This window comes from Delphinapterus leucas, chromosome 15, assembly GCF_059928025.1.
Source record: "Delphinapterus leucas isolate spDelLeu-1000000601 "Yukka" chromosome 15, BTC_Dleu_Yukka2, whole genome shotgun sequence".
Classification (NCBI taxonomy): Eukaryota; Metazoa; Chordata; class Mammalia; order Artiodactyla; family Monodontidae; genus Delphinapterus; species Delphinapterus leucas.
In genome coordinates, this window is record NC_143143.1 from 72081114 (window position 1) to 72097645 (window position 16532).

At 44.1% G+C, this 16532-nt stretch overlaps 1 protein-coding gene across 1 annotated transcript; it reads left to right on the forward strand.

Annotated features, from left to right (window-relative positions):
- Positions 1–2913: 2913 nt before the first annotated feature.
- SRSF6 (serine and arginine rich splicing factor 6) lies at positions 2914–9063 on the forward strand. The gene is made up of 6 exons (XM_022592373.3): positions 2914–3457; positions 3684–3832; positions 5126–5250; positions 5401–5609; positions 5839–5922; positions 6028–9063. Exons 1-6 carry the CDS (start codon positions 3351–3353, stop codon positions 6389–6391), a joined length of 1038 nt encoding a protein of 345 aa, XP_022448081.1. The 5' UTR covers positions 2914–3350; the 3' UTR covers positions 6392–9063.
- The last annotated feature ends 7469 nt before the right edge of the window (positions 9064–16532 follow it).

Here is a 16532-nt window from a genome sequence, read left to right on the forward strand (position 1 = left end):
AGGGGACACGGGTTCGAGCCCTGGTCTGGGAAGATCCCACATGCCGCGGAGCAAGTAGGCCCGTGAGCCACAACTACTGAGCCTGCGCGTCTGGAGCCTGTGCTCCGCAACAAGAGAGGCCGCGATAGTGAGAGGCCTGCGCACCGCGATGTAGAGTGGCCCCCGCTTGGCACAACTAGAGAAAGCCCCCGCAGAGAAACGAAGACCCAACACAGCCAAAAATAAATAAAATTAATTAATTTAAAAAAAAAAAAGAAAAGAAAACGTGGGGAGGGACTTCCCTGGCAGTCGAGTGGTTAAGACTCTGCACTTCCACTGCAGGGGCGCAGGTTCAATCCCTAGTTGGGGAATTAAGATCCTAAGTACCTCACTGCGTGGCCAAAAAGAAAAAAAATGTGAGGAATGTGATATATACACACACACAATGGAATGTTATTCAGCCATAAAAAAGAAGGAAACCCTGCCTTTTGCTACAACACAGGTGGACCTTGAGGGCATTATACTAAGCCAAGTAAGTCAGACAGAAAAAGACAAATACTGCGTGTTCGCACTTATACACAGAGTCCAAAAAAGTCGAACTTATAGAAACAGAGTAGAATACTGGTTGCCAGGGGCTGGGGAGTGGGAGAAATTGGGAGATGCAGGTCAAACGTTACACACTCCCAGCTCTAAGATGAATAAGTTCTGGGGAATCTCATATACTAGGTAAGTAAGAGGGTGTGGCGATGCTCTAATAGAACTTTATTTACAAAACCCGAAAGCAGGCCTGATTTGGTCTGGGGCCATAGCTTGCCACAGTCATTGCACTCCACCCTCTTGAGTTGCCATGTTTTCCCAAAATCCATTCAAATTGACAGCCTCTGGAATGATAAATTTTTTCAAACATAAGACAGCCTATCAGAATCCAGCTTACATCACTTCAAAGCTTGGGAAAAACTTTTGGTTTCCAAAAGTAAGAATACCCACTGGATTGAAAATCACAACTATGCCCTGCTCCAGACTGTACTTTACAATCTGGGTAATTATGGATTTGAAGTTATTAACTCTCTTCTGTATCAGATTGAGGCTTCTCTCCCTCTCTTTCTGACAGACTCCTGTCAGCACTCCACAACTTTCAAATGAGCAGTGACCTTTATCTGCCACCATGTTTATAGACACTTCAGACACCGCCACATGCTGTACATCCATCATTTCTCCTTTGAGTTGTTCTTCCAAAATATCAACAGAGGTGAGTTAGATTATCAGCAAGACTCCACAGAAAGCTGATGACCCAACACTCCCTTCAATGATGCTACTTGAGACTGTTTCCTCTTAGGCAATTCAAATTTTTTGTTAAGAGTAGTCAGTGGGTGGTACTTCCTGGCAGTCTAGTGCTTCCCCTGCAGGGGACATGACTGCAATTCCTGGTCGGGGAACTAAGATCCTACATGCTGCTGCGCGACCAAAAAAAAAAAAAGGAGTAGTCACTGGGCTCTGGAGAAAGAGAGGTGAGAGAGTGTGGAGGACATCAGCTACATCTTTCTCTTTGGGCAAATGAACTGAAAGGAGAGAGGAGGTGACACCCCACTCCCCATATGCTTCTAAGTACCACCCCATTACCTTCCCAAAAGGAATATTCAGAGTGGCATTTCCTGGTTCACCTCTTGCCAACAATGAATTTTTGCGTGGCTTGTGGGATCTTAGTTCCCCAACCAGAGATCAAACCTGTGCGCTAAGGCAGTGAAAGCATGGAGTTCTAACCACTGGACAGCCAGGGAATTCCCCTCCAACAATGAATTTGAACAAACTTTAAAATATTGACAATTCAATGAGTGAAAAAAATGTTATCCCGTTAATTCTTCTTTCCCTAATTACTATATGCCACACACAACTTTTTTAAGATCCACCTATATATTTTACTTACCTAACTTTAAGCACAGACAGTGTAGCCTCTACAGTCAGATGCCAGTTATTAACACTCACCCTCCCCTAGTCGTGACAGCCAACAGACCCCCAGACTTTGCCAAATGTCCCCTGGTGGGGGCAAAATCGCCCCCTTCCAACAGAACCTGTAGAATATCAAGGTTGCCCCACTCACGAAGAGCTGGAATATACGGAGATACCTAAACAGCCAGTATTATCGCCGTGATGCCATTCCCTCTCAGCTTGTTTGACACCACGCCCTCCAGCTCTCCTTCCCACCTCTCTGGTCACTTCTTCCCAGCACCTTTTCCTGAACTGAAGTTTCAGAGGACTCCAGGGTCTTCTGCTCTCCACTTAAACTTATTCCTCTGTGGTTTTCATCTAGTTCTCCAGCTTTAAATGGCATCTCTAGTGATAAACTCCAAAATGTGCGTTTCTGCCACATAGATAAGATGCCTTCCAAACCAATGGGGGAAGGGATCGCGTTGGGACAACGGACTCTCCACAGTGGGGAGAACATGAGCGTACCTCTGGGGCAGGACTGCCAGGTCTTGCTCAACTTTCTTGGGCCTGAGGCCTTGGCCCTGCTCCTTTCGTCGGCAATTACAGCGAGCGTGAGACTGCCATATACACCTCAATCTATAGGTGGCTCCAGGTGCCAGTGCTCCAAGAAAGACCCATGGAAGGAGAGGTGGACGTACAGGGAGGCGGTGAAGTGAGACAACGATGACGGCTGTGAGACCACGATGACGGCTGTGAGACCAAGAGGGATAGAAGCCAGCAGGGTTGTGCGCGCCCGGCCGGGTCCCCACGACCTCGGAGCGCAAACCTCGTACGCTGTGGAAAAGGGTACCTAATCGACTGTGTCCGAAAGCACCTTCCCCACCAGCCGAACGTGAGCCGAGCGACCCGCGGAGAAAATTCGAGCCTCGTTTCCCGGGACCAATCAGAGACCGCGGAGGCCTATTATGACAACCTCGAGAACCAATGAAAAAAGGGATTCTCCTAGCGCCCGTCCTGGAGAGATCACACAGAGGAACGGTTCGTTTTTTTATTTTAAGTACAAATTAGAAAACAAGTCCGCGGCTGGAGACGGAATACGACGTTTACAAGGATGTGTGGAGAAAATTCGGTGAGCTGGTAGAACCTCACTTCCCCAAAACTTGGCGGGCGAAGAACTCGCAAGTCACCCTCGCGCCCAGCGCTCCGGCTTAAAGCGCGGGAGGGTAGGTGCAGCGCGCTGACGCCACACGCCGGGCCCCACCCACAGCCGCCCGCCCTTATAGCGTAGCCCAGGCGCGCGCGCACCATTGTGTGGCTGGACTCGGCCGCCGCTGCGGAGGGAGGTGTGTGTCCGGGCTCTCGCCGTCCCCGCACCCGCACCGCGGCTTCTGCCTTGCGGTCCGCCGTTCGACAGCCAGCCCTCGGGCCCCTCGCCCGCCACGGACATGCCGCGCGTCTACATAGGACGCCTGAGCTACAACGTCCGGGAGAAGGACATCCAGCGCTTTTTCAGTGGCTATGGCCGCCTTCTCGAAATAGACCTTAAAAATGGGTGAGTCTGGCCTGGGTGCCCACGTCCGCCCGCAGCGCCCCGGGCCTGCGGCGGCAGGGCAACGCCGGAAGGAGGAGACGGCCAAGGCCGCGGCGCCGCGTGGCAGGGCCGCCAAGATGGCGGCGGCGCGGGGCTGCGGGAGCGCGCGGGGGGAGCGGGGGCGCGTGCGTGCGCGCCCCCGGCCTAACGACTCCCGCCGGTCTCCCGCCCTCGCACCGCCCCTCAGGTACGGCTTCGTGGAGTTCGAGGACTCCCGCGACGCCGACGACGCCGTTTACGAGCTGAACGGCAAGGAGCTCTGCGGCGAGCGCGTGATCGTGGAGCACGCCCGGGGCCCGCGCCGCGATCGTGACGGCTACAGCTACGGAAGCCGCAGTGAGTCCCACCCCCGCGCGCTCCGCGTCCTTGGGACCCCGGGGGGCGGGCGCAGGCTTAGGGGGGCCGGGGTGGGGCCTCCCAGCCGGGCAGGCGCGGTGGCCGGGGTCGTTTGACTCGGGTGTCCCCGGGGCCCGCTGCCTTCGCGCCTGCCCGGTGAAGACACGGGACGCCGGAGCGCGGGGATTGGGTGGTGGGTTTTGCCTAGCCAGGGTTTGGGTGTTTGGGGGCGGGGTTGCTAAGCTGGGAGGGGGTGACGTGCTGGGCCCCTGTCAGCACTGTCGTGGGCTCTGCCTACGGAGGAAGTGAGGGATGGCTGTATTTGTTGCATGCCCCTTACTTACCTGTCAGTGCATTAGCTGGGAATGTGAATGATTTAGCCTAGAAGTTTGGGGACAGGCTGGGGTGGAGGTGGGGTCGGGGCGGGAAAGGGGGTGGGGTTTTAAGAGTAGATTTTAGTGTTATTCAAATTGGCGGGGGCCAAAGGAAATATTCTTTAGAAGTAATGTGGTAGTCTACCACAAAGTAGATTTAAATGAGCTTTATGCTGTATTTGAACTAGTTGGGGCATGTTATTGGGAGGAGGTGGGGGGATTTTTGGTTATGTTAAATGTTTGATGTTGAAATTGTTGCATGTTGAATTCAAACTTTTTAACAAGTCCTTGATGTTTCAATTTGAAAGTGACCAATGGGGCTGAGGCTGTGTCCACTGAGGCTAAGATGACTGCCTTTCCTGATTGGCCTTGGCTTTTCCATACATTGTGTGACCCTTGCCCTATGACCCTTTGGCTGACCTTACCGGAAGCCATGACGACAGCAGCCTTTTGCCATTAGACGCAGGGTGATGGTGAGGATTCCAAGGGTTAGACAAAACTGGTTAATCTGAACTAGGTGACTGTTACCTTGCGTGTTTTGTGGCCAAACCACCACCAAAAACCTCACACTGTGATGTAAGTACTTAGTGTAACTAGTAAACATTTTTGTAAAATGTAGAAATGCATGTAATCAGTTAAGTTTTATATTTTACAATGTTCTGTAAAATAAAACTTAGCGAGGTAAATTGAATAAAGGAGCAGTCACTTTCTAACAGAATGTAGGAGAGTTTAGTTGGATTTAGTCTATTTGACTTGCCCTTAATTTAATTTATGGCAAATCACAACTGTATCAAAGGTTTAGCAATATAGTAGCAAAGTCCTACTCCAGTAAATAAAAGTTGATATGTTTGTACTAACTTTCAAAAACTTGTATCCCTATCACTACAAAGCATCTAATTGTTCTCTTCATGTGATAAAGGTGGTGGAGGTGGATACAGCAGTCGGAGAACCTCTGGCAGAGACAAATATGGACCACCTGTACGCACAGAATTCAGGCTTATTGTAGAAAATCTTTCTAGTCGTTGCAGTTGGCAAGATTTAAAGGTGAGTGCTATAATGTGAGGTGAAAAAGATATGACTAATGGCTAAAAGGTAGGGTTTTGTATTGCTCTTTCATTTCTGAGGATTGGATTTAACGCATAGTTGTTTTTTCTTTAGATTTTTGGGTCTGACCAGTCTTGTTGCTCTTTTTAGGATTTCATGAGACAAGCAGGTGAAGTAACCTATGCGGATGCTCACAAAGAACGCACAAATGAAGGCGTCATTGAGTTTCGCTCCTACTCTGACATGAAGCGTGCTTTGGATAAGCTGGATGGTACGGAAATCAATGGGAGAAATATTAGACTAATTGAAGATAAACCACGAACAAGCCACAGGCGGTCTTATTCTGGAAGCAGATCAAGGTAACTTATTGAAGGATATGGAGAAGGGAGGAAACAGTATTTGCCACAAATAAAGAAAAATTCAATCAGCAGTGTTTCAATTGCTGCTTAATTGAAATTAGGTCAGTTCTTAGTTTCTTTTGTTGCATCATTGGAGCAATTGTTGGTTAGTCTATTTTTCATAAATGGTACAAACATTCACATCAGGATGTCTTGAGATAAAGATTTATTGTCACGTTTCTTGTTACAGGTCACGGTCTAGAAGAAGGTCACGAAGTAGGAGTCGTAGGAGCAGCCGCAGTAGATCTCGAAGTATCTCAAAAAGTCGCTCCCGGTAAATGTGTTCTTGAGTGTTTTTCTGAATTACATACTTTATGTTTATAGAGTGCTTATGTGTTTGGCAAGGTACTGAAAAAAAAATCTGGCTTTTATTGTCTAGATCCAGGTCTCGGAGCAAAGGTCGATCACGTTCTCGTTCAAAAGGCAGGAAATCTAGATCAAAAAGCAAATCTAAACCTAAGTCTGATCGAGGCTCCCGTTCGCGCTCTCGGAGCAGATCGAAGGATGAATATGAGAAATCTCGAAGCAGGTCTCGTTCTCGATCTCGTTCCCCCAAAGAAAATGGGAAAGGTGATATAAAGTCAAAATCCAGATCAAGGAGCCAGTCTCGTTCCAATTCACCCCTACCTGCTCCACCCTCAAAGGCCCGTTCTGTGTCCCCTCCACCAAAAAGAGCTTCAAGATCCCATTCTAGATCTCATTCAAAGTCAAGGTCACGATCCAGATCGAGTTCCAGAGATTAACCCAGAACTCTACATTCTTTGCACACTATTACGGAACACTTTCCTACTTGCTTAGGCAGTTACTCTTCCACGTTTGTACTCGGCCTCTTCTGCAAGAAGAGTCTCCCGAAAACAGGGGCATACAAAAATTGGATTTGTAGCCAAATTTGATGAAAAAGATGAGATTCTAAAGAAATGGCATGAAGTCAAAGATCTTCTCCCTTTGTAGAATTAAGATAACTTTGATTTTATAGCTTTTGAGCTAAAATAACTTTTGTAAAGATTAAGCTCATTTAGATTTTTTTAAGTATTTCAGCAGCATCTGCTGCAGGGGTTCCTGTCATTGTTATGTTTGCTTAATTTTAAATTAACCGTTTCAAGCTTTGAACACTTAAGGCTTTAGAGGGAGAACCCAATTTCCAATTATGTTGGCTTTTTATAAAGCTTGAGTTATGTAAGATTTCAATAAAAGTTTGCTACCAAGATGATTGCCTTATTGAATAGGTCACTCTTAAATTCCTTCAAATATTGATTATCTGCTATCTGTGGAAGTAATGTAAATTCTACTTAAGTGTAAAACAAGGCAAGTCTCAGACCAGCAATAAATTATTCAATTTGGATAACATTATTTTGTCCTGTTATTCAAATTTGCCAAAGTCATATTGGCCCCCTAAACAGGTTAAGTTAAAAATAAAAGATTTTATAGTCGATCTGTTCTACAATTTTTCCTAAATTAATAGATTTTTTAAATAGTGAAAACTTTTTCAAACTTAAATTGATTGAACTCTTCAAAAAATAGTTCCTGTTGTTTGGGATCTTATCTAGCCTGGTAATCCCACTTTCTGGAAGTGGTCATTGTAATTAGTGTTTTGTTAGAATAAGGTTCCGTGGTCTTTAATGTTTGTTATGTAAAAATGGAAGTAACCTTTCTTTGATCAGAAATTTGGTGTGTTATTCAAAATGGAAAAGCAAATATTTCATTTTCTACTGAAAGATCCTTAACAGGCACTTAAAACAGATCGCTTGATAAATCAGTTTTACTGATTAAAGTAAAATTCCACCTAACAAGTCAGTCCCCTTTAGTTAGTGGGGTTCTGTGATAATTGGTTAGATCATCCTTGTAGAACTTTATGTGGTTGGCTTGGAAAAAATTTAAATGGGTTAACCCTAAACTTTTGTACTTCGTCATGAAGGGTAATGAATACTGTGGAAACCAAATTTTATAATACTGCAAATTTGTAGGAGTTACTGGGTTACCAATTAGTCCATACATCCGTTAAGCCTAGTTAGTTGAGATTGCAGTTTGAGAAATGAATTACCTTATATATATATAGATATATATATATATATCTCTCTTCAGATTCTTTAAATAAGGTAATTTCATTAAAAGCACTCATTAATCTTAGTCTGAAATTAAGATGTAGGTTATATGGCTCAGCTTTAACATCTGCCTGGGAGCTGTCACTCTATATAAGGTGTTAAGGGCTGGGTAGTGTTAGGGTGTGGTGGGTACCACTCATTGTGCTGCAGGGGGGACTAGAAAGCATCATAATCTAGAGTTGGTTTGTAGGTTCAGATAATCCAGAAGGCAAGCCTAATCAAATTGAGACTGTGTGGAAAAGGTTGAGTCAAAGATCTAGATGCCAAAGTGACACTGTAACTGCTAGTGTTTGCTCATGTAAAAAGACTTGTTCTAATAATTACTGGGCTTCCTGTTATGAAATCTTAGAGCCTAATCTTAGGAACATAGTGCCCCAGAAGGTTGATGCTTCTTCCAAGACCTTATTTTCTTTAATGCTTTTGATATATTTTTTTTAGATGTTCTTAAGAAATATGGTTTGTTTGGGTTTTTTTTTCAATATAAACTTCAGATTTTGAGAGAAGAAACTGGTATCTGTAATTATAGTTCATTGATTTGCCTGTTTGAAAGAACAAAAGTTAGGACTCTTACATGAGGAAGCAAGCCTCCACTGCCTTTCAAATTACATTTAAGGACAAGTTACTTTTAAGAATTGGCTTTGACCAAAGTTCTCTTGTTTTCAGCGAAAGAACAAAAGCTTTTAAAACCACAGCCTGTTGAAATGAAAGAGGGGAGTACTACAATGTGAAATTAGGCTTTCTAAAAGTATGCAGCATCCTTCAACTGGGCTTTCTTGTGTCGATATTCCATCGCATGGTAGTCAGGTTTGTTTGCACTGTTAGCTCCCCCCCCCCCCGACCCCGTGGGTAATTGTATAGGTAAATGTCTGCATCCATAAGAATTCAGCAGCAAAGGCCAACTTATTAAAATTCTGGTTCCTATCCCACACCTGTGGACCTACATCATTGGACGTGCTAAACCACTGTATTTATAACACTGGCCCACTTGACCAGTGAAATGTTTAGTTCCTTGCTAACTTTGAAGTAGAATCTGAGTCTCTACAACTTGCCACATGTTCATCTGTGGCTGGATGGAGTATTAACCTGGTGGAGAGCAAACTAGAAGTGAATGATAACTGGATCCCCCTTTCTTTTATGTGATAGCGTGTGGACATGCCATAGTGCCTTTATGGCCAGTTCCAGTCCTTCCTGCTCCTGTGACTTAATGTTCCACTCCTGTGTTGTTACCATCTTTTCTCTTGGCATCTTCTTTCTCCCACTTTGTTAACCTGCTTTGTGCTTTATTACTTCAATAAAATGTTCGCTGAGGGAAAGGTTTGTTTTGAGTTTATTGTGTATTCCCGCTTAGCGCCACGTATTTGGCAGATGGTTTTTTGAATTTGAGTTGCCGTTGGCAAGTTTCATTCCTGAATTGAGTATGAGAAAAGGTCTTGTTTTCAGCTCCTCAGAAACATGAGGTTAGGATCAACATAGTAGATGGTTTAACTGGGGCAAGTACTTAACATCGTGCTTCAGTGTCATCTGCAAAGTGGTAGGGGTAACCCCTCATGGGTGGTGAAGATGAAAGGTTAATATGTGAGAAGTACTTAGAACAGTACCATAATAAGTAACTATGCTGCTACGAAGGACTAAACATGCTAAGTCTCTGCTATTGCCCTGCTTTAGTTTTCACACAGAATTTACCCATTGTTACCTTGTAGCAGTTTGAACATTTTCTGTGACAATTACTCAGATAAACTAGGGAGCCCAGTCATCTTTTCCCACCTAATTTCACTTTTATTTACATTGCTTTCAGAAAGCATTGTTTTCTACCTTCATCCAGGTTTTGTGGTTGTACACAAATCTTGTGGAATGTTTTAAGTTCCTGATTTAATTTTTAATTACAAAAGTAGTATGTCCTTGGAATATAAAGTATCACTCTTTTAGAGCCCACTTACTAAGGTAGCTGCTTCTAACACAGTGTATTTGCCCAGACTTCTCCAGTCGTAATTCCTATGTGCTTCAGTAAGCTATTCATACCATGAGTGTGTTCTGCGACTTGCTTTTTTTTTTTCGGCCAAGCTGTGCGGCTTGTGGGATCTCAGTTTCCCAAGCAGGGATCGAACCCGCAGCCTCGGCAGTGAAAGCGAGGTGTCCTAACCATTGGACCGCCGGGGAAGTCCCAAAATATTGAGCTTTTTGAGGCAGCAACCACATCTTCTTGAACAAGATACATCTTTGTGTCCCTAACACCATGTATGCTTCCATTCACTAAAAGGATGTGTATTTGCAGTTGTGTTAATTGGTCTTCTAGATCCTAAATAGCTTGTTTAGATTTGCCTGGCTGGCTTATAACAACTTCACAGATGGGCCCCCAGCATAGTACTTGATAAAGTGATAAAGTGAATAGAAAGGAATCATGGTTCAAAAATCAGAAGGTAAATACAAAAAGTTAATAAACAGTAAATTCCATCCTTGACCCCTTGGAGGAAGCCAGGATTACTAGTTTCTTATGCATCTTTCTGGAGATGCAAACCTGGTAAAATTAATGTTTCCCAGGTAGTTTGATCATAGCTCATCTGAATTTTACAAAGTCAAGTGATATTTAAGTATTATACTTTCTACTAAGAAACTCTCACATGTAATTTATATTATTTATTGTTAACATCCAGAAACTTGCACCCATTTTTGAGATCATTACTGAGAAAGGTATGTTATTTGTATGGGAAGTTGTTAACAGGCAGGATTTAAATCCTGGTTCAGTTCTTAACAGCCCTAAAGTGTCAATATCTATTTCAGATACTCAATTCCTCTTAGTGAAAAGCATTGAAGAGGCATGAATGAGCAGGCTTCTTTTATAGTTATTTTGATAAAATTTCAAAATTAGGAAAAACTTGCAATATAGTACAAAAAATTACATACCCTTTGCCATTCACCAATAATATTTTGTTTCATTTACGCTGTTTTTTCCTAAACCCTCTGGAAGGTAAGTTATATCTTTCTGTTTTATCCCTAAAATTTTGTGTATTTCCAGGGACATTCTCATATAACTATAGTGTCTGCCTGTCAAAACCAGGAAAATAGCTTTGATATAATCTTATCTCATCCACAGTATTTATATTTTGTCAGTTGTCTATAACATCCTTTATACTTTTTTTTCAATTGGCCCAGGATCATTTGCTGCATTTAGTTGTCATGGTTTTATTTAGTCTCTTTTAAACTGGAACAGGTCCTTGGCCTTTCTTGACCTTGCCATTTTTGAAGAGTAAAGGGTGGTTATTTTGTAGAAGTTTTCTCAATTTGGGTTTGTCTGATGTCTCCTCATGATTGCATTTTTGGCAGAAATATCACAAGAATGAGACCGTCCTCAGTGCATCATATCTAGTGGCGCATTGTGATAATAACCTGAATCAATTATGAAGTCGCTTTTTCCCTTTATAGTCAATAATTTGTGGGAGATAACCAGAGCCTATTCAATACCCAGTTCCTATCAAACTGTCACCCACTATTAACATTTGTTGATTTTCTAAGTTTTGTTCATTGGCATTCTGTCAGGGTGCTTTCTGTGGGGGGTAGACTGTTTTAAAGGTCCGATCTAAAGAAGGGGTGTTTGGGTTTTAGGAGGGGAAGGAATCCTTTTGGAGACTGACAAAGTTACTGAACGGAGAGCTTTGATGGCATCAATTTGTACTCCGTTATTGTGGAAACCAGGACAGTGGTTCCCCTGGCCAAGGGCCGAAAGGGAGCTGGAGGTAACTTTTACGTAGATGAGAGGAGTATGCAATAGAAAACTGTCCTCAGCTATGAAAGTGTCTTCCCACATTGTAGGCAGTGAGTGCGATCATCAGAGCAGCTGGCACAGTCACTTGTGAAATAGTAGCTGCCTGTGTTGTAAACCATTCCAGGAGACTCCCTGGCAGTACAGTGCTTAAGGACTCCGCGCTTTCACTGCCAAGGGCTCGGGTTCGATCCCCACTCGGGGAACTAAGATCCCGCACACCGAGCGGTGCAGCCAAAGATGAAATAAAAATTTCCATGATTAGAATAGTCAAACCTTAATGTTCTAGCCAGGTGAGAAAAAGGTAAAGCAGAGTTGCTGAATATGGTGCCCAAGTATTAGAAATGTCACTACCCCTTTCCAGTCATTCACGAACAGCCTTGCGTGTACTATTTAAATATATTGCTGCTACTTTTATACAAAAGTTCAAACACCGCCTAGAGAATAGTGTGATGGACCTCCTGTGCACGCATCCAGCTTTAACTATCTAGATGCCTATCCACTTTCTCTATAGATACTTTTGAAGGAAATCCTAGACATTTCAGCTGAAGATGGTTCAATATATACCTCTAAAAAGACATCTTAAGTCCCATTTATCTATAGGGTCCTCCAGGTTTTTTTCCTTGCACTGTATTTGGAGTTTTTTTGTTTTTTGTTTCTGCAGTGTATTTCTTGAAGGTCACTGTTGAGTAGTTTCCTGGTCTTGATTTCACTGATTGCATTCTCGTGGCATCCTTTAGCGTGTTCTGTCCCCTGCATTCCCTGTGAATTAATAAACCTAGAGCAGTGGTTCTGGAAGTGTGGTTCCTGAATCAGTAACATCGGCATCACCTGGGAACTTGTTAGAAATGCAATTTCTCAAGCCCCACCCCAGACTCACTGAATCAAACTGTAGGTGGAGCCCAGCCATAGGTGTTTTAACAAGCCTTCCAGGTGAATCTGGGGCACGCTCAAATTTGAGACCCATTATTCTGGAGGCTTTTTATAAGATTCTGATTCATCTCTTGTTGTTCATATTGGCAGCCACTGATCTTTGTCAGGATCTTTGTCAAGATCCATTAATCCATGAACCCTTGATTTTAAAACTTTTTTTCAACCCACTGCAGTTCTTTTTGATGTTGCTTTATTCTATCTTTGATCAGTGGGAGTCAATTTAAGTTGCTTCCTGAGTTCTTTTGAAACAACCCTAATAATCTTAGCAGTTTTTTTGCTTTCTGGTGTAAGATTTCCAGGCTCATATATCTAGTCCCAAACCTGCAATCAGGCATTTCTCCCAGGAGCCCTGGTTGCTGCTTTATTCTCAGGAGCCTGAGTCAGACCCACTTGCTGACCTTGGAGAGCTTCCCAGAGAGGCAGGAGGCAAGTGAGACTCCCCCCGGGGGCATACAGAAATGGGTGGCAGCCATTTTGGGGCGCTCCTTCTACCATGAGGTCACTGGTGCTGGCAAGCGCCATTTTGGAGTCCTCGCTGTGGCCTATTATTGCCAGGTGCTAACCCACCAGCCAGCAGGCCAGCATCAGTCCCAGAACACCCCAGCCCCACAGCCAGCTGTGGCCCAGGGGTCTGCCTCACCTACCACTGCACCCACAGTAATCAGTTCTGCCCAACAGAAGGGCCACAGAGCCCACACGGGGGCACCCCTAGAGCATACAGCGCTGGTGACCAGAGGGGAGTGTGCTGCTGGGCCCCATAGGACATCTAATAAAGCCACCTTTCCAAGAAAGGGAAATGTAACTGATCTACCTAATACAAAGAAATAAAAAGAGATTTAGGCAAAATAAGGAGACACAGAAATATGTTCCAAAGGAACAAGACAAAACTCCAAAAGAAGAGCTAAGCGAAGTGGAGATAAGCAATTTACCCAATAAAGAATTCAAGGTAATGATCATAGAGATGCTCAACCAACTCAGCAGAAGAATGGATGAACACTGGGAGGAGTTTAACAAAGAGTTAGAGAATATAAAGAAAAACCAAACAGAGCTGAGGAATGCAATAATAAAAATACACTAGAAAAAATCAGCAGTAGATTAGATGATATGGAGGAACAGATCAGTGAATTGAAAGACAGAGTAGTGGAAATAACCCAAGCTGAACAGAAAAAAAGAATTTTTAAAAGTGACGATAGTTCAAGAGACCTCTGGGTCAACATCAGATGTACTAAGTCTGAGAAGAAGAGAAGGGGCAGAGAACGTGTTTGAAGAAATAATGGTTGAAAACTACCCTAACCTGGGAAAGGACACAGACATCAAGGTCTAGGAAGCAAAGATAATCCCAAACAAGATCAATCCAAGAGGTTCACACCAAAACACATTGTAATTAAAATGGCAAAGAGAGAATCTTAAAAGTAGCAAGGGAAGTAGAATGGAACACCCGTAAGGCTATCAGCTGGCTTTTCAGCAGAAACTGCAGGTCAGGAGGGAGTGGTGTGATACATTTAAAGTGATGAAAAGTAAAAAACCTACAACCAAGAATACTCTACCCAGCAAGTCTATCATTTAAATTTGAAGGAGAGAGAAAGAGTTCTAGGGACAAGCAAAAGATAAAAGAGTTCAGCACCACCATTTTGGATTTCTGACCTCCAGAACTACAAGATAATTAATTTGTATTGTTATAAGCCACTAACTTTGTGGTCATTTGTTCACCAATTAAAAACTAGTAAGGACTTCCCTGGTGGTGCAGTGGTTAAGAATCTGCCTGCCAATGCAGGGGACATGGGTTCGAGCCCTGGTCCGGGAAGATCCCACGTGCTGCGGAGCAACTAAGCCCGTGTGCCACGACTACTGAGCCTGTGCTCTAGAGCCTGTGAGCCACAACTGCTGAACCAGTGCGCCGCAACTACTAAAGTCTGTGTGCTCTAGGCCCACGTGCCACAACTACTGAGTCTGTGTGCTGCAACTACTGAAGCCCACGCACCTAGATCCCATGCTCCGCAACAAGAGAAGCCACCACAATGAGAAGCCAGCTCACCACAACAAAAGCGTAGCCCCTGCTCACCGCAACTAGAGAAAATCCATACGTAGCGATGAAGACCCAACGCAACCAAAATTTTTTAAAAAATAAGCTTAATCCAGTGATTTTTTTCCCATTGTTTTTTTTTAATGTTTTTTAAAATTTATTTTATTTTTTTGGCTGCGTTGGGTCTTCGTTGCTGCATGCGGGCTTTCTCCAGTTGCAGCGAGCAGGGACTACTCTTCGTTGCAGTGCGCGGGCTTCTCATTGCAGTGGCTTCTCTTGTTGCGGAGCATGGGCTCTAGGTGCACAGGCTTCAGTAGTTGTGGTGTGCAGGCTCAGTAGTTGTGGCTCGTGGGCTCTAGAGCACAGGCTCAGTAGTTGTGATGCACGGGCTTAGTTGCTCCATGGCATGTGAGATCTTCCCCGACCAGGGCTCAAACCCACGTCCCCTGCATTGGCAGGCGGATTCTTAACCACTGCGCCACCAGGGAAGCCCACCCATTGGGTTTTTCAGTAGCATCATGAGACATGAATTCTATCAGTATGGTTGAGAACAAGATTCAGATATTTAGCAGGGCTGGGGTAACAGAAATAGCCGAAGTTCTGGCCCTCACTGAGACAAATTTACCTAGTGGTTGCAAATATAAGCTTCAATTCCCAAAGCCAAATATAAATTTTGTCAGTTTCTGATGCTTTGGAAAACATACACCCATACACCTATGTCCAGGGGGAAAGCAGGACCTGAAGCTAATCATATTCGGAAACTTGCACCTCCCCTGCCTTTTCCACCATGGGACCCCCAGGTCAGGGGTATCCAGTCTTTATACAGGGGATTCAGTTTCAACTCCCAGTACCACATGGACCCAAGATCCCATCTCCCATCATTATGTGTGTGATGAAATCCAAATCCCTATCCAACCACCTCCAGGACAAGAGAGACATCAGGCCACCCCCTGGTTGCTCTGTTTCCATCTTTGTTTCTGACTCCTGCTGACTTCCCCTTCTTTCAAGTTCAGCCATGAATTTACTCTCCTTCCTTCTTGGCTTGCCTGCTTCCTTCCTTCCTTCCTTCCTTGTAATATTTTATCCAGGATTTTGGGGTGTCTGTGCTACAAAATGCTCCCTATTAGCAAAATGTGCCATACCGCTGAAACCAGAAGTGTTTTCCCACTTACAAAAAGGGCACATCCTGATGATTTTTGTAAAATACATGGACTGCCCCAATGGTGAATTTAAAATCTGCTGTAGGAACAGAAAGGTGTGGGCTGCTCACAAACAACAGTTTTCTCTGTGCTTCTATTCATCAACATTTCAAAAAGCTTTGGGTCCACTCTTGGATAGGGGGTTAACTTGGAGAAGACACTGGGGGCTATTAACTTGTAGAAGAGGGGGCTGTCTCTTGAGGGAAGAATTGGACTTGATCACTTTCTCCTGAGGGCAGATTGGACCAGCGGAGCAAACTCTGGCTATATTAGAGGGAGAACCTTCCCCAAACACATCCACTTGGGAGGAGCTCTCCATCCCTGAAGGTGTGGAGGCAAGCAGGCCCACCAAAGGTATCAAGACCACCAAAATACTGTTAACGAGCAGAAAAAAATAATATATCGGCAACTCACACCCGCATTCATTGTTTATTCCTGTGTCCCACTAGATCAGATTCCACTAGTCTAAAAGACTCATTGAAATTTATGTGTCTGTGTAGTTCTGTCACTTTCCTTTAATCTTCTGAATACCTAAAATAAACCTTTTGGAATCTAGAACAAGCACAGTCTGGGTAGAAATGAGAGAAAAGTGAGTGGATGGTGTGTATGTTGGTGTGTATAAAGAGACTTCCATTGTTATGGCAACCAGCATCCTCAACTGCTGTAATCCTGTTCCCAATAATACAGGTTGTGATTAAAAACTGACACTGCGGCGAGGAAGGACACATGTAATGCGTTGGTGTGGCAACCAGAATAAAGTCTGCATAAATTTAAATCTGATGATCACAACAATTAGGGGAATTTGCCTACAATTAATTAGGAACGCTTTTCTCATCTGCACTGGAAATCAGGAGCCTGGAGGTCTGACCT

Coding starts and splice junctions, on each gene's coding strand:
- SRSF6 (XM_022592373.3), top strand. CDS start 3,351: ATGCCGCGCGTCTACATAGGACGCCTGAGCTACAACGTCCGGGAGAAG. Junction 3,833..5,125: donor CTACAGCTACGGAAGCCGCA/GTGAGTCCCACC, acceptor CATGTGATAAAG/GTGGTGGAGGTGGATACAGC. Junction 5,610..5,838: donor TATTCTGGAAGCAGATCAAG/GTAACTTATTGA, acceptor TTCTTGTTACAG/GTCACGGTCTAGAAGAAGGT.